This window comes from Orcinus orca, chromosome 4, assembly GCF_937001465.1.
Source record: "Orcinus orca chromosome 4, mOrcOrc1.1, whole genome shotgun sequence".
NCBI classification, from domain to species: Eukaryota; Metazoa; Chordata; class Mammalia; order Artiodactyla; family Delphinidae; genus Orcinus; species Orcinus orca.
Window position 1 is genome coordinate 79,195,427 of NC_064562.1, and position 20,214 is coordinate 79,215,640.

General features: G+C 49.7%; 1 protein-coding gene across 5 annotated transcripts in view; it reads right to left on the reverse strand.

Moving 5' to 3' along the window:
- The window catches only part of CRACD (capping protein inhibiting regulator of actin dynamics), a 313,346-nt gene that overhangs the window by 58,897 nt on the left and 234,235 nt on the right, over nt 1-20,214 (reverse strand). For 2 of the 5 annotated variants that reach the window (XM_049709289.1, XM_004268256.3), the window contains exons 1-5: nt 16,023-16,044; nt 10,175-10,339; nt 7,445-7,513; nt 5,040-5,222; nt 1,641-4,383 (exon numbers count right to left, since the gene is read on the reverse strand). In XM_049709289.1, coding sequence (XP_049565246.1) covers nt 1,641-4,383; nt 5,040-5,222; nt 7,445-7,513; nt 10,175-10,339; nt 16,023-16,031 — 3,169 coding nt within the window. In that variant the 5' untranslated portion in view covers nt 16,032-16,044. Of the gene's footprint in view, nt 1-1,640; nt 4,384-5,039; nt 5,223-7,444; nt 7,562-10,174; nt 10,340-16,022; nt 16,045-18,038; nt 18,175-20,214 lie in introns of those variants that run through there. The other 3 variants (XM_049709291.1, XM_049709290.1, XM_049709292.1) reach the window with 3 other exon arrangements.

Below are 20,214 nucleotides of genomic sequence, written 5' to 3' on the forward strand. Positions count from 1 at the left end.
CAGGTTGAGCCACAGACTGGGCATCCCAATCCTAGTGTTGTACATGGAAGGAGACAAGTCCCCTTGGCTGCCGGGAGAACCTCTGGGACAGACAGAAGGGCTGGAGAAGCCTAGACTCCACTCGTGAGGAGTGTGCATGCACTGGTTGGTCAACAATCATGGTGGAGAGAACTCTGCACTGGTGGCTGCCACCTTGCTGCACTCCCCAGTCTGAGCTGGGTGAACACCCCAGCCCCACTCACTCCACACCACCGCTTGGCGTGAGACCTGGGCCAACTGGCCCCCTGGGGAAAGACTCAGTCTAGCTACACAGAGACACACTGGGGGCCCTGGGTGTGATCCGGTGGGGTGGTGGTCACTGTCAGTGTGTGCTCAGGCGGCCCCACAGGAGCATGCCGCAGTTTGTCTCCCTGCCTAGCAAGAGCGCCCCACCCACTCCACACCGCAGCTTCGCTCTGGATCTGGGGCAGACAGGTCCCGGGAGAAAACGGCCACAGAGGCAGCCCGTGCTTCTGGTGGCAGCACAGCCATCTCAATTCCTGCAGCCACAACACCCGGGTCCCCAGCCTACTCCACGCCACAGCCTTGCACCAGATCGAGGATGAACACGACAGGGGAAGGGACGTAACCCTGCGCTGCGTCTGAGCAGAACCGCGGACGCCTACAAAGGAGGTGCACAGGTCCTCTGGACATGTGGGCCTCACTTGCTTCAGCAATCCCCTCCTTTGGGGCAAGGCTTGGTTAAAAAGGATGATAGTGTCTTCCATAAGGCAAGTAACCAAACCAACATCTCTGGGAAACAGCTGTTTTCTCTGCAAAAATCACCCCAAACCTAAACAATTACCTAAATCTTCCCTAAAAAACCTGAGGGGAGAATTTCTCTGAGAAATACGAGTAACTTCCTGGGCTATGAACCACACGTGACCACCTACTCTGCAAAACAGAAAAGAAAAAGTATCAGGTGAAGGTTCTTGGGGCCCCAAAGCCAATCCAGGTGATCACCATGCTGCCCCAAACATCCAGCATGAAGAAACACTAGGGGCAGAGGCAGGAGTAACGGTCGCTCTAAAATTTCCGTATCGGAGGGCTTCTCAGTGGCAAGCTGGTGGGGTCAGGATGTATATGTGGGCATTGTGCATTAAACTGAGACAAACTTGATTATGCACACAGAGGCTCCTTAGGGGGGCTGTCCAAAGCCCCCTAACTTCCCACCTGGGTGCCGCTAAGTGCCCAGAGACAGAACACAGACACGGGTCTAGGAAACTCCAGTCTTTGCTGTCACTGCACAGTCCCCCTCATAAAGATTAATGACATCTGCATTAACTTGGACCACGTTTCAATTTCCACTGCCAATCGAAAGCGAAATCAGTCTCTGCCAGCACCTCCAACTTATTACTTGGGTAAGTAAGGATCATTAACAGTGTGAACTGCAGACACGCAACCGTCAGTCCACGTTTCCAAAACTGTAAAGAAAAGTAAAGAGCCTCACTATGATCCATGAGTGAGGGCCCCTGGGGAACTGGGCACCAGCCTCTAATTAAAGGAAGTGCTCCAACGCCAGCTCCGGGGGCTACTTCTGGCCCTGGGCACGGACAACAGGCTGGACAGAGGCAGAGGTTCTGCAACCTACGGTTACGCACCTTTCCTCCCCGCCTCGGGTGTCGCGGAAGGCTTTTCCTGCCGGGCGGCAGACGGCGCCGGGGAAGCTGGCTTCCTCTCTGTTTCCACCTCTTCCTCCTCATCCCGCTTTTGGTCCTTCCTCTCCTCAGTCGGCGGGGGTGAGGGCGTCCGGGGGCCACCGTTGTCCCGGCCCTCCTTGCATGGCTCGCCGGGCTCTGGGTCAGGCTTCCCCGCCCGGCGAGCCAACAGCTCCACCAAGTAGGGCCTGCTCAGCTTGGAGATAGGGGAGGACGGCGGAGTCTGGCCCGCGGGCTTGGGAGCCAGGGCTGGCTTCTGGGCCAAGGGCGTTCTGTTTGCTGCCCTGTCCTGCTCTGGAGCCGGGGGCCCAGGCTGGGCTGCAAGAGGAGAGTGGCTGGGAGGGCTTTCAGCAGAGTCCTTCCAGGGGGCCGGGGCTTGCTTCCTCTCGGTGGGGAGGGACGGGCCATGCTTGAGGGCCGCAGCCTCTGTCTCTCTCTCTCCAGCTGTGCTCCCCGGAGCTGACGGCGCCCCATTGATACTGTCCCCCGTGCTGCTGTGCCTTTTCTTCTTCTTTTGTTCTGTTTGTTGGTCGCAGTGGAAGCGCAAGGAGTAGTTGGTCCTTCTCAATTTTATTCCAAAAGGGGAAGCTTTATCCTCCCCACCTGGCATCACGGGCTCCGGCTTTCCTGCTCCACCTGTGGTCTCGCTGTCCGAAGTGACCACGGGTTCTGCTTGGGCCACTGCTTTCTGTGGAGGGTAAGGAAGGCTTGGAACAAGGAAAGATGGAAGGTCTTTGGCAAATTTGCACCCCTCCGTGGTGTCCGTTGGCTCCTGGTGTGCCCCCGGTTTCTCTGCACCCTTCACGGGCTCTTTAGTATCAGCAGCAGGGAGCTGGGGCCGGGCCTCTTCGCTGGGACCCGGCTGGGATCTTTTTCTAACGCTTTCCGCTTCCGTGTTCTGTTTGGAGATCTCCCCGCCCCCATCAGAGAATTTCTGCCAGGCAGGCTTAATGGAGAACTTTGCATTTACCGGCGGGGTCCTCCGGAGGTTCCCGCGGGAATCACATCGGCCCCTGGGCGTGTGTTCATCACCCGGCCGAGACTGGTCTCTCTCGCCGCGCTGGTCACTCTCTGCGTTCCTCAGGATTCTGGACCGAATGGAAGCCCATTCAGCGAGCGCGGTCGCGCTGCTCGGAGACTCCTGGGAGGGCCTGGTCTTCCCACTGCCTGCCCGGGGGTCGCCTGGGGCTCGGGGTGGGTTCTCCAGGGCGGGGACATCCACATGCTTCTTTTCTTCTGACAAGCCCAGGAGAGACTTGCACGCCGTGTCCTTGATCTGGCTCAGGTTGACGGCCGGGCCGCAGAGCTGGGCTCCCGTGACCAGAATGGCCGTGTGTGGGATGCTCAGGGACGAGGGCAGGGCGTGGGAGGCCGGGCTGGCTTTGGGGGCCTTTGGCTCTTGGGGACCAGAGGCGAGCCCCTCATCTTTCATGGGCTTCACGGGGCTCAGATTGACTTTGGGGAAGAGAATTTGTTTCCCTCCGGATGACACCTGGAAGGTGTAGGGTCTGGGCATGGTCTGCCTCTCATCTACCTCCTGCCATCTGAGCTCCTCCACCTTTCTGTCTGTTTCTGGAGCGGCAGCTTCTTTCTTCTCTCCTGGAGCCAACGCCTCTTCCACCTGGGCCTCTTGTTTCTGGGGCAGCTCTGCGTTGGTTTCTTCCCTCTTTTCCCGCCATCCACAAGGTTGATCCCCGGGAACATCCCCCTGCTTTCCGGCCTGCTCGCCTGATGGCTCGGTGGCCTCTGGGCTCTGCTTCACCCAAACACTCGGCTCCTCAGAGTTTTCTCTTGGCTTCTCGGGTGTCAGATGTTCTTGTTCTGCTTTCTCTGCAGTGTCGCTCTGAAGTGGGCTCCTCAAGCCCCGTTTGTGGTCCAGCAGCGGCTGATTCTCCTCTTCCACTCTCGGTGCTTCCTGAAGCTTCTCTTCCGCTTCCTGCCTCCTCTTCGCCTCCGCGTCCTCCTGCCGTCTCTGCGCCTCCAGCTCTTCCTGCCTTCTGAGCTCCTGCAACCGTTTTTCCTCCGCCGCCTCCTCCTCCCGCCGCCTCTGCGCCTCCAGCTCCTGCCGCCTCTCCTCCTCTTCCTGCCGCTGCTTTTCGGCCGCCCACCGCCCCTGCTCCTCCAGCCTTCTGAGTTCCTCCAGTGCTCTCTCCTCCTCTTCCCGCCGCAGCTTCTCGGCCTCCTGCCGGCTCCGCGCCTCCAGCTCCTCCTGCTGCGCGCGTCTCTCCAGGCGCCGCGCCTCTTCCTGCAGGCGACCCGGCTCCTCGGCTCCCAGGCGCCCTTCTTCGTCTTGCTCCCTCCGAGCTGGGCCTGGGCAGCCCGGCTCTTCCGGACTCTGCGCCTCCTCTTCACGCTGCCTCTTTGCTGCCTCTAGCTGGACTCCTTCCTCCTCTTCCTCCCCTTCCTCCTCCAAGAGCTCCTCCTGCCTTCTTTTCTCCTCCCAAAGCCTCCTCTCCAGGGCCTGGAGCCTCTGCTCTTCCAGGCGTCGCCTCTCTGCCGCTTCGGCCTTTTGCCGTTTGCACTTGGCCTCAAGTTCTTGCCAGTATTCTTCTTGGCGTCGCTTCTCTTCCTCCGAGTCCAGCGCCTCTGGCTCCTCTTCATGCCAGATTGGCTTGTCTTCTCCAGGGTGCCCATTCTGGTCTAGGGACAGCTGATGCGGGAAGCCACCTTGCTCGTTCTGTCGATCCTAACATTGGTAAGGGAAACAGAATTAGCTTTCCTTGTGCACAGGCTACCATTACAATCCTACTCACAATGTGGGTGGCCCTCCTAATCTCAAAAGTAGGGGCAATGTTCCCCTCTCTACGCAGAGACAGGTAACCTTGGGTATCCCTCACACCAAGAGTAAACTGGGGGTGGGGAAAAGAATTTCATCTTTGTGTTTCCTCTCTACATGTCATCCTCAAATTCTTTTTTTTTTTAATACACATGAATAATCATAGGAAAACTGGTAGTCCAGCATTAGAAAGGGGAGGAAAAATGCAATTTGTGCTTCATCAACGTCCCCTGAAACTTGTGACTGAGAAGTCTCCTCTAATCAAACTGAAGAAGCTTTGGCTAAGCCGTGGCACAGGAAAGTGGGCCACCCGTCTGTTGCAAAGCACACAGTGTCCGGAGCCCCTCCGCAGGCAGCCTCTCTCTCTCTGAGGTCCACCAGCCACCGGCGGGCAACACGTCAGAAAGGGTGGTGGAAAGGAAATGGGCCCCTTCACCCTTGTGCCTGAGACACAGCCATCCCCAACGGGGACAGACCGAGTTCCTTCCATAGGCCCCTCAACAGCACCATCCTGCTAGGCAACATTAATGCCCAGCCAGCAAGGGTGTCTACCGGGCCATACGTACCCCGACAAGTCGCCTGTGCTTCCTTGACACCCTCTGGTTTTTTGGCTTAATGGACAGTTTGTGCTTGGCGGCACTGTTGTCCAGGCGGGCGATGGCCAGGGGGATGGCATCTAGGTTGACACTTTCGATGGTGCCGGCAGAGGAGAAGTGCCTTTTTGGCCGAGACGTTTTAACTGGAGCAGCCTACGGTGGAGATTGAAATGTGAAGTCAGTCCGGATCAGACAACAACCTGCAAGGAATCCCGGCATGGCGGCACTGGTTGGAGCTCGCACCTTGCCCAACCTGGCCCAGGAGATGCTGGCATGCGGGCGGGGCTTGTGGGCACAGTGAACACTGCTTTTAGAATCAAAAGACGTTGAGTATTTGTTTTGCCAGTGATAATCTGTTATTAACTTGTAAAGGTCATTTAATCTTTCAGGGACTAATTTTCCTACTCTGAATGGTACGGGGGTTAGATTAGATCAGGGGTCAGTAAGACACAGGCGAGGTGGGCCAGTCCTGCCTGAAGACTGTTTGGCTGAATAACGTTTTCCTGGTACACAGCCACACCATTGCCCTTGGCTGCCTTTGCGCTGAAAGGAAGAGCAGAACAAAGCAGAGTCTGGTAGTTGCAACTTATGGCCACGAGGCCTAAAATAAGTAGTAGTTTGCTAAGCGCTGGACTAGCTCATCTCTGTGCTAAGAACTCTGTAATTCTAAGAGCCTTCCACTGCCACAGACATGGTGTGTACATACCTCAGCTCCTACTTTAGCCTCCTCAAACAGGGAATGTGTCTTTCTGGCCTTTGTATCAATCCTCTTTATGCCCAAGTAGCAAATCTCATTTGGTAAGTGCTCAATAAATATTTGCTAAAAGAATGAAGGAACAATAAAGTATAATAACCTCTCTGCCTAGGGCATAAAATTTCTAATCAGCAAAAATGTTTTAGCACGATCATGCCAAAGTCACCGAGCACTGGTGCACTGGAAGTGAAAAGGAGGAGGCCTGGGTGAGAAGGTGAAGGGCAGAAATGTGCTACACACAGGGGAAAGGCAATTCTGCAGAGGATGAACCGCAGAACTGCTTGCGGCTCTGTAATACAGGTGTGGTCACTTACAAAGCGCAACCTCAGACCAACCGTATACATTTAGTTAGGTCAGAGAGACCCAGGCTCACAGTCCACGCTGAATCAGATGGTAAGGAGCCACGCCTGTAACTTCAGAGTATTCACAGGCAAGCAGCGAGGCAAGGGCTCCTGGCCACAGCACGCCACCGCACAGCAGAGGGCGCTCACGGCCCTAACTGCCTTCTCCAGCAGCTGAGCTACAGGCTCAGCATCAGCGGAGGCCAGGGTGCCCCTGTTTTGACTGTGTCCGTGCACAGTAAGGGCAGAGTCAATGGGGTTGAGCTGGTGGCTTTGCTTTTTGCAATTATCTTCCATATTTATGCACAAAGATAAAGGAGCCAGCTAGCTCCAAGAGCAAAACGAACGCTCGGTAAATACTAATTTATGACAAGAAGCACGGAAGTAAGGAAAAATAATCCCAGCCTTTGGTCTCCTAAGCTTTTATTTATTTATGGTTGTCTTTATAATAGGTGTCAAATTCTAAACTACTGTTGAAGAGAGATGAATTAAACATTTATTTCCATCCCCTAATGGATGTGTGAGTAAGAGGAGTTAAAGCCAAATGTGATAGACTGAAGACGCAGATAAAGCATTTCAAGCTGAGATTTAATGCCATGTTTCGTCTCTAGTTATTCAAGCTGGGCCTCTTCATCTGGGTGGTGGAACTGTCTTGAGTCATCCCCTTCAGAAGACTCAGGGACATGCCCTGTTCTCACCGTACTGTCTGCCAGACCCCGGGAAGACCCCTGGACCCCTGTGCAGGTGAAAGGTCCTCATGCGAGCGGACTGGCCTCTGTAGAAGTGGCGCACGTGATCTCCACAGGGCTCCCTAGGCTCCTGCAGGTAACGTCGCAGGTTTCAGTGGAACGTGTGTAAGTTAAAAACCAAAAATACACACAAGTAGAGAAATGCTAAGGTCTTTTGGGAGGCATCTCTAAATAGAAGGAGACTTTTCCTTACACACTCTTTACGTTCAGGTGTTTTTGAATGTTTTTTTCAATGGCTTACTGGTGTCTTAAAATACACGCTACACCTAGGAAAACTACCAACACCTGAGACCCCAAACACAGGCGTGGCGGGAGTGTGGCTCTTTTTCAGAGCAGGGTTCAGTTCCAGCAGTTACATCACCATAGAAACAGATGCTCCAACATCTACCACTGGTTGCATTTTGAAGGAATTTAAAGTAATGGACAAAGGTAGCATTTATGAATGGGAAAATGAGGCAGCAGATCGCCCAACAAAAGGAAGAATAGAAGTTAAAGTAAGGAAGCTGCATACACAAGTTCAAATCATACTACCTTCTCTTCCATCTCACTTCCGGCTCCAGGCAGATTCAGAGGACCCGGAGAACTTGGCGTCTCACTGGACTGGAACAGTAGAGAGAGTGCTCAAGTCAAACGCCAGCACAGGAAGTCCTGGGCAGACAACCAGACAGTGTCTGTGCAGGCAAGGGCCACCCCCTCCTCCACGCAGGGGCGCAGCTGGCTGCAGAGAGCCGGCAGGTTCACGGCGGGGACTCTGCTAATGTCCGGACTCCACCAGGGCTCCCGGGGCACAGTGTGTGCTCCCCTCTCCCCCGAGTTCAACACATCTCCCATCTGGGCGGTCTCCAACCTCCGTCCTTGATGTGTTTCCCCACTGATGAGAGAATCTCAGGTGCTGCCCTGCTGCCACCCTACCTGGGAAGCAGGGCCCCAACTTCAGAGCTCTCGGCTTTGCTGGCTGCCTTCCACCCCATGAAAAGGAAAGAAGGGCCCTTCCAAGGGCACACAGGGGCTGGGCTGAGGAAGTGGATGACCAGAGGAGGCAAGAAAACTTGGAAAGAAGGGAGGAAGGGAGGGAGGAAGGAAGGAGAAGAAAAAGGCTGATGATTCACCTCCCAGTCGCCCTGCCTGCCCTGGGTACATGCACATCACGTCATCTGCACCAAGCTATACCTTCTGTCTTGTTTCGCCCATATTTACAAAAGGGTCTCATTGGGGGCTTCCCTGGTGGCGCAGTGGTTGGGAGTCCGCCTGCCGGTGCAGGGGACGCAGGTTCATGCCCCGGTCCGGGAAGATCCCACATGCCGTGGAGCGGCTGGGCCCGTGAGCCATGGCCGCTGAGCCTGTGCGTCCGGAGCCTGTGCTCCGCAGCGGGAGAGGCCACAACAGTGAGAGAGGCCCGCGTACCGCCAAAAAAAAAAAAAAAAAAAAAAAGGGTCTCATTGTCTCTTACAGAGCCATAACATCAGCTTGCCCTACCTCAGTCCCTTTTCTGTACCACACTTAGAAACACCTTTAGAAAACACAAATCAGATTATCACTGCCCTGCTTAAAACTACTCAGAGGTTTCCTATTACTTTTTGAACAAAATTCACCCCTTCTCCTGTGGTCTACATGATCCAGCCTCTATACTGTGCTCTACCTACCCTTTGCCCTCATCCCCACTGGCCTGCTTTCTGTTCCTCCTTCAGGACAAGCTCAGTCCCACCTCTGGGCCTCTGTACTTGCTCTCCCTTCTTCCTAAAACACCCTTTACCCCTCCGGTTCTGCTCATGGCTATTCTGACCTCCTTATCTAAAGAAGCAGCCTCTCTCCAACCATATTACTCACTTTTCCATCACCCTGTTTTATTTTCTGTGCAGCATTTTTATTAATCCGAAATTATGATGTGTATCTATTTGTTGACTTGTTTGTTGTCTGACTCTCCTCTCATTAGAATGTAAACGACACGGAAGCAGCCCCTTGTCTAATCTGACCCATCTCTGCGATGCCCACAGCTGGGGGAGCACCTGCTGAACGAATGACCCTCCTTCTCCCCCAGGCCACAGTGCCCTGCACTTATTACATCTTCAGTAACAGGGAAGATATTTGCTTTGGTCCATAGGAAATCCCTGAATCAAGGCTGATGACCCACGCTGCTGCCCAGCACTCAGGAGGCTGGAGAGAGCATTGTTGGACCAGTGGGAGAGATGGGCCCCACGCCTGCTTCACCACCACCCACAACTGTGGGTGCCAGGAGTCATCAGGGCCAGGGCCAGGGCCAGGCAGAGATGGGCAACAGAGGAGACTGTCCACCTTTTCTTTCCTTCCTTTGCTCTACAAGTCACTTATCTTTTGTTCTACTCTTATGACATGTTAGCTGATAACAAGCACAACTTCTTCCAGGGGCATCTTAATAACACCCAGTGTCATTTCAGGCACCATGGTAGGCACAGCACAGAGAATACTTTCTTTTAAGCCTGGGAAGACTCAGAGCCTCAGCTAGAGAACAGTTTATCTAGCTACTGGTAGGACTTTTCTTCCTTTTCCCGTAAGAGGGCTGAGGGTGTCCCTTCTGCTGCTAGAGGGACTCTCATTTCAGGATATGCTCCGAGTGTTTCTTTCAAAGTGTCAAGAGACCAAATTTAGATAGGACAGTGCTGGACCAGTGTGACTTTCTTTCCACACTAAGTAGACTTCAAGCTGGTCTGTTTGATATGTTCTGTCTTATTGAGCACCTACTTCTTTCCTCATTTCCCTTTAAATTAGTCCAATTTGACAAGTAATCATTCAGTGCAAGTAAGCAGTAACGATGTCCTGGGGAGACAGAGACACGTAAGATCCAGTCTGTCCTCAAGGAACTCAACGTTTAGAGATGCAGAGAAAATAGTTACGTGGACACAGATGCAGACGGAGTACAGATGTGTAAGAAGCACTAAGGATGCACAGTGAAGGCACAGAGGAGATAGTGCAGCTTGGAGGTGAAGCCCGGCAAGGCTCCCAGAAGAGGTGGGTCAGCCCGGGTCTCCGGGAGTAAGTGGAAGACACTGGGAAGAGCTGGGGCAAGGGGCACGTCTCCCCTGCCTCCCCCTCTTCCAAGCTGGCCCCCCTGCAGATCAATGCACTGTCCCGGGAAGTGCCCTCCAGCCCTGGGCTACTCATCAGGAAAGCTTCTCCCACCTTATTCCCTACATTGCAGAGCCCAGGGTTACTGATGCCCCTGTCCACTGCCCAGCACCCTCCTGGGCTTCTTAGCAATCAAGTCATTCCCTGGAGGAGCCTTACTTTGTTCTCGGTGTCTGAGAGGATGACGTCCTGCTGAGTCACAATTTCCATGGGACTGGTCAGGACCGGATCCTCTTCCAAGCGAGCCTCGCCACTGTCTGCCTTCTTCATGGGAATGGCATTGGGTGGTGGCTGCCCAAACTTGATGTTCTTACCCAACTGTCGCTGGAGAGAAACAAAAGAAAGACATTCTGAAGCAGTGAAGCGGTTCACAATAACCACAGCCAGATTCCCCATAGCTAGCAGGCACTGAGGCATATTCTGTACACGACTAGTTTCCAGACTAGACACCATGCCAGTAAACCCTGATGCAGTCCTGTAATAACTGAATCTGTTTCCTGGTATTTCTTTCCCACCTTCGAGCCGTGAGCTTTTTCATCCAGCCACCTCTTTCATGGAGATGCCAACATTTCCAGGGGGGTAGAGAGACCGTATTTCTGATCCAAAAGTTGGGCATGACAAAAATTTTTTGATTAACCTATAAGTTTATTTATATAAAAGTCTTTTAAAGGTACAAAAATTGGATAGAAAATAGTTTCATGAAATGCAAAAACCACTGGGGGAAATCAAGACCCTTGTGGTTGCACAAAGAAGGGAACCCTTCAGCCCTTTTGGACATATCTCCCCTTGAATATTTAGGTTTCATCTACCTTCCTCACCAGCCCCTAGCTTGAACATCCTGTTCGGGTTACAGTGGGTACCACTGCCAAATGGAAGAAGACCCCAGGGCCCACAAGTCTTTCCATGATTGATGCTGAGTTCACGGAAAAGATGGAAGCAATCTTGTCCTGCCAATAGGACGGCCTCTTCACCTTGCTGCAGCTACCCACTGTGCCCTACCGGCCGGAAGGAACCAAGTGGGTAAGGGACAGAGAAGGAGGCCAGAGGAAGGGCCAAAGAGGGACTGATCACTGGTGGGAGGGAGCTGAATGGATGGGGAGAAGGAGGGAAAAACAGGGGACAGAAATTAGGAAGATAAATAGTATTCAGAATTAGAGAAAAGCCAGATTAAAAAAAGGAATTTTATTCCCTGAAGAAAAATATATAAACATAATAGTTTTTAATAAGAGACAAAATATTTAATGGGCTAGATATATTAGATATAAAATATTTAACGGGTAGAGAAAGTGAATGACACTCAGGAAGGAAAAGAGGTAAGCCGTGGTCATCTGAAAGACTACTGTACTGAATCGAACATATTGTACAAACTACTGCCTTTATCTACATCAGGGATTCTCAAGCTCGGCGCTACTGACATTTGAGGCCAGATAATTCTTTGTTGTGGGAGCTGTCCTGTGCACTGTAGGACGTTTAGCATCACCCCAGGACAGCAGATGCTAGTAGCAACCCCTCTTCAACCTGTTTAGACAACCAAAAATGCCTCCAGGCTTTGACCAATGTCCCCTGGGGGCTAAAGTCGCCTCCGGCTGAGAATTACTGTTCTAGATCTAGGTACTTGGGTTTCACAGTCTTTTTATGCTTCAAGGGGAAAAAAAAAAATAGAGACTACATTATCGGATATTTATCTCTAATGTGACCAATATTTAATCCCACAAAGCTGCAAAAAGCCTTAGCAATCACATTATCCAACCCCCTCACTTTACAAAAAAAGTCAGAAGTCCAGTGGGGAGAGGTGACTGGCTCAAGCTTATGGAAAGAATGAGTGGCCCCAAAGGGATTTGAATCCATGTCTTCTAAACCACATTCAGTGTTATTTTCATTGCACTCCACTGGTTCTCATAAATTTAACATCACACTTCCTTCTTCTTTCAGGGGCAGAAAGAGAGAGGATGCAGCATTTTTTACTACCTCACTGAAGTTCCCCAGCAGAGGGCTCTCTCGAGGGAAATATTCCCCTTCTCTCTCTGAACTCCAGGATATCAAATCCACCCACCTTCACTCAGCTCCCCCTCGGCCTTGCATGGTGGATGGTGAGATTTGCAGAGACATGAAAGAGATGAGCCCCAGGCCCCCCTCCCCACATCCCGGGGGGCACGCACCCCAGCATGCCAAGTCAGGAGCACAGAGAGACAAGGACTCGTATTTGATCTGCTGGTATCTCAGCCTGAGCCTGGCTCCCCTGGCACCCCAGGGAGGGAGCACACATCAAAAGCCCGAGTTCAGCCAGTGAAGTACAGCTCGAGCAGCCTAAAAGGGTTTCGGGGAGGAGAAGGCTGAAAAATTGTATCTTCTAAAAACAAGTTTAGCAGGAAGCGGCAGTTAGTATCTACTCTAAGCAGATCAATAAGCAGGCACAGTTAGAACAGCCGATGGCGTCAGACGAGAGGACACGGTGTAACAAAGCCACAGGCCCGTCTCACTTGCTGCCCTGTGGGAGAGGGTCACGGACGTGGGCAGAAGTGGCCGGAGGAGTTCCAGCATCCTAGTGACAGCCTGAGCAGGGATTCATTCTGGGACTCCCAGCCCAGCCTTTGGTTGACCAGTTATCCCTTCTCTAGGAGTGCTGGCCAAGAGCTGGAAACTTCCCAATCACCTTAGACAGAGACCCCCTGCTGTCAGGGTGTACCATCTACCAATGCTCTTGAATGTCTAAGATGAGGGTATTTCTTCTTGAATGTCTAAGATGAGGGTATGTTCAGAAAAGAGTAGGCTTAATACCCTAAATGCCCTTTAGTTAGGATTTCTGCCACCATCACAGAAAAGAATGAATATTATTCTTCATTAGGGCACTTTTTAGAACACTGACGTTGGTCCACCGTGATGCTTAGGTTAAAAAAAAAGAAAGAAAGAATATGGCCAAATGTAATCCTAGTCTGGATTGAAATAAACTCCAAAGATGGGATGGGTATCATGGCTGCCAATGGAAAATGAAAGAGAAAATGGGAGAAAATAGTAGATGCAATAGGAACAGGTGAAATAAGGTACATGGGACAAAGCTGGGAAATGGAGAGAGTGATATTAAGAAATGAAGTAGAGAGTTAAAGAGGGGGCAGAGAAGAGGCACAGGGAGAAGCTGCAGCCTTGGTGGCAGGGACAACAGCTGAAGGGAGCGGGGTCGGGGTCGGGAAGGTGGGTGGGAAAGAAGGAAGAGGAAGAGGGAGGGAGGGAGGGAGGGAGGGAGAATGTGTGTGTATACCAGAGGGTTGATTTATGTCACAGATATGGGCATCCTGGCAAAAGAAACACAATGCTGTTGCCTTTGAGAATAACGATGAGCATCTCCATAAAACAGCTGGATTTAAAATCCCTCTAGAGAAAACAAGTTTGGGCTGCTGGCTAGGGAGCTTGAGAGGAGGGCGTGGGATGGAGGAGGGGAGGACCCAAGTCATGAAAGAAATAGGGCTTCCCTGGTGGCGCAGTGGTTGAGAGTCCGCCTGCCGATGCAGGGGACACGGGTTCATGCCCCGGTCCGGGAAGATCCCACATGCCGCGGAGCGGCTGGGCCCGTGAGCCATGGCCGCTGAGCCTGCGCATCCGGAGCCTGTGCTCCGCAACGGAAGAGGCCACAACAGTGAGGGGCCCGCGTACCGCAAAAAAAAAAAGAAAAGAAATGACGGCCATCGTCTAGGGAGAGGGCTGCAGCCTCTCTGTGCAGACAAAGGGCTGTCTTCACAGACACACCCTGCAGTGGTTGGGAACGAGACAGTGGAACAGGCCAGACCAGGGCTGAAGGTCCAAGGCCATGGTGAATGAGCCTTGGGCTCTCGAGGCCAAGGCTCTTGTACCTGCCCTGTGGGGTTCCTACTTCAAATGCTTCCTTCAGCTGACTCGAAGGAGACTGGGCTGTTGGACACTTTGTGTGATTTACTGACAGCTAAAAGGTGACTGCTGAAACCTATCTGGCAATCTCAGGTGTCGAGTGAATTGAATATGGGGATAAATGTGGCTTTTTGGTGACTTTTATTCTGCCCACCATTCAGGCATTGTCATGGGAAGAACTGTGATATAAGCAATCACTGAAAACCAGTCTGTTGAGATGAGCTTGCCCTTAAGTTTTCAGGAAAATAAACTATTACCACTCCCTCCATATATAGATATATATTTTTTACATACTCATGGATTCTTTATATGTACTGAGATAATAGCCAGAGGGGAGAGTGGAACCGCTGTGCCTAAACTGAGTCCATGTTACTTGTGGCTATGAATGGAGTTACTGTTAGACTGGAATGTGAGCTAAAAGGGGTGATATTTTATTCACTCAAATGGGGCCATTTTGTTGTAATATGGAATGTTGGAGAATGATGTTATAGGAATGCACATCCATATTTATGAGGCTTTTCTCCTATGGTGTGGAAATTCCAAGCCCATCATATTCTGCAGCTCTCACACTGCCAGTTTAGATTTCCCCAGACTTTTCACAGCCATCCTTCAGACCACGTCTGTAAGAACAAGGCAGAAGAAGAGTAAAGTTGCTGTCCTCTTGAGCGAACTACGTATACTCCCATAGTTAAAATGAATTTAAAAGAACAAGCAAAATCAAAAGCACACAGATTTAAAGACGTTCGCTCTGTGCACAAGTGGCTAAGAGCAGCTATTTATTCTTTGTGTCCTCGACAGCTGCATGAGGTGCCCAAATCCTCAAAGGTAAGACACTTTGGCATTTTTTAAAGTGAAATCCAGCTCAGCAGGAGATAGCAGCTACTGAATATGGAGGTTTTCCCTCCTGAGCTAAACAGTCTGTGGACTAATAGACTAAGCATTTTCTGACAAAGATCTGGTATAATTCTAAAAAATCACTTGCAGGCTTAGACTGTGATGTTCCTGAGTCTTATCATCGATAGGTGCATACACACTTCACAGCCTGGTTTGATCTGAAATAAACAGCCACCTCCCTATCTGTGCTCTGGGCAGCTGGAGGGAACATCAAGGTCACTGTGGTCCAAAGGCAGTGAAGTGCAAAGCTTACAAAGCCACTCTGTGCTACAGCAGGTGAACAGTGATTCTGTATAAATGGCAGATTTTAATAACTGGAGGGGCCCTTCACATCATCCATCACATGCATCCTCCTATTTTTCAGATAGGGCACATGAAGGTCAGAGAGGTTAAAGGACCTGCTCCAAGGCTGCACAGCTAGGTGGCGGCAGAGGCCTGCCGGGGGCTTTTTATTTCACCCACTGGCCATAGAACAACCGGCTGTTATGGATAGGGTCCTCAAAAAGGGCAGCACTGTTGTTTCTGTCCCTGTAACTGTCCTATATATTAAAATCTGTTCTCACTCTGCACATGAATTATTTTTATACTCAGGGGAAAAAAGTAATTTTTCTTTTAAAGGTTCAGTTGCTTGCCACAGAAATTTTGGCAGGTGGTAGATTCACTTTGTTCAGAGAAGATGTTCAGAAAAGAGCAGGCTTATTTACGCTGTATTCAGTCATTCTGTACTCAGCATCAGCAGACAGATACTAACCATCACGGGTGCAACACAGGACAGTTCTGGCTGAGATGACTACATGTGGACACTAGGGGGCAACCTTTCCAAGTGCAGTCATTACAGGCGTGGCTCCGGTTTCCAAGGACTAGGAAGTTTCTTAAGCCAGAGAAAAATGGCATTTTTTTTTTTTTAAATGACATTCCAGTAGAAATCTCATTTCAAAAGAATGTCTTAATAATGGTGGCAAATCAGCTTGCTAGGACATTTACTGTCAAATAGGTGTTAGCCATTAGTTCTCTCTTTTTAAAATAAACATACACACATACACAAGGACAATTTCAGACATAAAAAACATACATGCCTCTGACGTAACTAAACACCCTCATTCCATGCTGGAGTCTACGAGGGGGCGGTCTTTTATGCTGCTGACTAAGCATCAATACCAGCATAACGTTTTTATGGAAAAATGCAAAGCATTCATGCAAGTTAATAAAGTTAACTACTATTTCTACAACTTACCAGGAACATACTGCTTAGTCGACTGAAAAATAAAGCACAGTCTTTTGGGGGTGATACAGTTATATCTTATGTCACTCCAAAAATCACATTTGCTATGATACTGGTCCCCATTTCCCTCTTCGAAGAGCAAAAGTCTCTTATTTTATTGTTTAAAAACATAACTTTAGAGCTGTAAGGAAGCTCGTGAATCCATGCAGCAGAAGCAAAATTAGGCAGACCTTGTATGAGTAGATAATGTCCAAAGGAGAGCACTCCAATTAGACAGCTATTCTGCTTCACTCACATTTCTTCTCCTGTTTTATCAGAATTGTTGCTTCAGGGAAGTTAGTTGTTTTACATTTTATTAGTTATGAGATCAGATTCTTTAAACTTATGGCTTACATCATTAAGACAACCAACTGGCATTCACATATTTCTATTGAGTTTCTGTATATTCAATACTGAGGAATTATCTATTTTTTACAACTCCAAATCCACTTCTTGGAGTGGCAGTGGCAGGTGGTGTGACATTACAAAGCTGACACCATTTAAGACGACAGACTATTATCTGATTTTTAAAGAACTCCTTGAAAGCCCTTGTAAAATACAGTTGTTTTGTAGACTGAAATCTGTAAGTCATTCCCCTTAGAAAGGGAGTATTATGAGGGTTCATTACTTCGTAGCAATAATATTCCAGGAAATAAAAGACTTCAAGAAGGAAAGGTAAGGAGGAAGGGGATCGAGGTTTTCTTTGGCCGTCACACCCTTCCCCCTTCTCCAGCTTATGAAAAGACACAGCTGACTTTTTCTTCTGAGTCTATAAAACGTGTGGCAGTACAACCAGCAAGAACCAGAACGGGGGAGCTAGTTAGGAAAGCTGAAACTTGAAGGAATGCCTAGTTTAGTTCTGAGGGCAGGACTATGGCCTTGGGCAGGGGTGTGGTAGGTACAAAGATCTAGGCAAGTTTGGGTGTGGTTTCAGGGTGTTGGCTATTTCCCACCTCACCATATGCTATATTCAGCTGAGTGTGTGTGGAATATGTAACCAAACAGAGATCACAAAACACATAGCTAATAACCAGTAGAAACAAGAATATTTCAAGAAAATAGAAAAATTTGAGTGTCAGTAGCTATTCAAGCCAGCTGTCCCCTTTATTTTTTATGTTTTTGCTGGTTCATTCACTCATTCATTTATTGGTTCATTCGTTGTTGTAGACTTAGATGGAAACCAGCAGACCAGAGCCCCCTGTTCATCGTCTGCGTTGCCTCCAAGCACCCCCAGCTCAGAGAAGTGCTTGCCTAGGCACTTCTGTTGGGTGAGTGAATTCTACTGAGCACTCGGGCAAACTTACTTGGTCAGATCCCAGGGGTCTTTGCTCCCCTTGCTTTTCCTGGACTTCCCATTATTTCAATCTCATTTAGTGAAAAATTATTTTATTATATTTTCATTCTTAAGGAGTTACCATCTGAGTCAATTTTATGTAGGAAAACTGCCCAACTCTGCAGTGTGAACAGGAGCGAAGCTGAAGAGCTTCGCAGCACCCCTCTGAGACAGGGTGGCTCAGGGCAGCCAGATTTACAAACACAACAGAAGAATAAAGAGTCTCACCATTCACTGTCCAAGTATGGAGACTTGGAAAGGGAACACTTGCTGTGCATACCCTCAGCTGGCAGTCAACCCTGTGCTCAGGGATTATGGCCAACACTCAATGGTCAGGAGCTCTTTCCTCTCACCCAAGTTCTGCAGCCTCTCTAGGGTACTTGTCCTCATTAAGTCCAGTTAAAAATGAGGGAACAACTTGAGAGAAAAGGAGAGGGGGTGTTATGTAGGTACAACGGTGATAGTGAACCTCTCACAGGTGGACAGAGGCTTCCAGAAAACTGAGTGAGGTTTGAGAAAGCAAACATTCTCCCCAGGAGCTATCCCCTGGACCTCCCAATCCACTACTCAAGGCCAAGTTAGGAACTTTCCCCACTTCCCTCCATAGCCGGGCCCCTTCCCTATGGCTCTGACCTTCCAATCTCAAGCTGTCTTACCTGAAGAGTTTTGACTTTGCCCAGGATGTTGTCCTGTGACATTGCTTGAACTGTCTGCTCACTTTCTGCTCCCCCATCAGGGATAAAAATACTGTCATGGGAAAACGCCCGGGTTCCCACAGAATAGTTGAAGGACCTGGAATGCAAATCATGTGCTTCATTTTATTAGGATGATAAGATTCCTTTTGGCAATTCAATTTCCTTTTCTTCCTGATTTAGGGGACTCCACCCACATCCCCGGTCTCATTCAGAAAGCACTTCCAGCATGGTGTCCTTTTCTGTGAGAGGTCAGCCAAGTAGCTGGGTAGACAGAAGGGTCCCACTGGAATAAGGGAGCATGTCTCCAACACAACAATGTTTCAGAGCCACTCAGTGGGAGAACTCAGACTGCTACTTGTTTGTAGAGAACCCAGGACAGAAGCACTGCAGAAATGTTAACTGTAGGAGCCTTTCTCCTGATGAGCTGTCACTATCAGTTTTAGCTCAGTAAAGTCTTGCCAACAAGTAGTTTTTAAGTAACATGCAGATCTAGAAGTAAGAGGCAAGAGTTTCTTTCTTTCAGATTGCAATCAAATTGGAAGAAAGATATATACATCTAAAACAAAGACTTGATGAGGGCTGAAATTGCTATAGGGACTACAGGAATAAAGAGTCTCTCTGGCGAGACTCTAGGAATTCAGAGAAGAAGAGGGGAAATGTGTGTTAAGGAGATTCTAATGGGTGTCATGCATTGGGCAGCTTATAGGTGGTAGGTACCCAACAATAAACACTTTTCAGTTGAAAGGTTGGACTTCAAGGAAATCTGGACTTCTGACTGTGAGGTATAGGCCAGGTGAACTGCAGCAAGAGGAAGCAGCAGACACCAACCGTTCCTTACTTGATTTTGGAAATTAAGTTACCTCTGGGAAGGAACACACAGGGGCAGAATCACACACTCCCCATAAGGCAAGGCAGGCACATTTCCATGATGCCAGGCACACAGGCAGGTCTCTCAGGGTGAGAGAGCCCCACTTCTCCCTCTCCCCTCCCCAGAAAGGGGTTCCACCTGGAGGTTTTATCAGTGACCTAGGGCAAGAAAGAAGAGGCAGTACTGGGGGAAATGGGCCGCCAGCTGTACCTCTGAACTGAATTACAGAAATGCAGCAGGCAGGTTCCCGACCAAGTTTAGACCTACTTGGAAAGACTGAGTACCAAATTTTTTCATCAAATTTGCCAAATTACGAGCAGCATGGTAACAAAGCATGTGAGGTTTAGAAACAGAAGACTGGGATGTGAGCCTCCTGGCTGTGTGATCTTCGGCAATAATACTATATATATATTAAAATTTATTTATTTATTTTTGGCTGTGTTGGGTCTTTGTTGCTGCTTTCTCTAGTTGCGGCGAGTGGGGGCTACTCTTCATTGAGCTGCGCGGGCTTCTCATTGCAGTGGCTTCTCTTGTTGCAGAGCATGGGCTCTAGGTGCGCGGGCTTCCGTAATTGTGGCACGTGGGCTTCAGTAGTTGTGGCTCACAGGCTCTAGAGCACAGGCTCAGCAGTTGTGGCACACGGGCTTAGTTGCTCCGTGGCATGTGGGATCTTCCCAGACCAGGGATCGAACCCGTGTCCCCCTGCATTGGCAGGCAGATTCTTAACCACTGCACCACCAGGGAAGCCCCCGGCAATAATAATAATAACCACCAATCCCTACTTTGATGAAAACACTGTGCTGAGAGTTTTACTTTCATTATCTCATCACCAATATTTTGTGGCAAATAAAACTCAGGGAGTAAATAACCTTATTTAAAGTCGCCTAAATAGAAGTTGTAGCATAAGAAACAATTCAGATCTGCTGAATACAATCCCAGGCCAGGCAGCTGAAGTGTTTTAAAGTGGTGGAAGGTCTCTAGTATTCCTTCCCATGAGTGAGATGGGGTTTGGGCGGATCAGTGGGAGAGGAAGACAGGATGCCAATGCCATGTGGGCTGGAATATGGGAGGGCTGGAGACACTAAACAGCTGGAATAATGGGTAAGCCTTCGGCTAAATAGCACAAGGCACTATACCCACTTTATGAGATATGAGGCATTGTTTTAGGATATGAATATGAATATGAAAAGGAAATTAAATGTACCACTATCTCCCTGTCCTCAGAGACTTTGTGATCTATGCTACAAAATGAACTTCCAAGTTCACCTA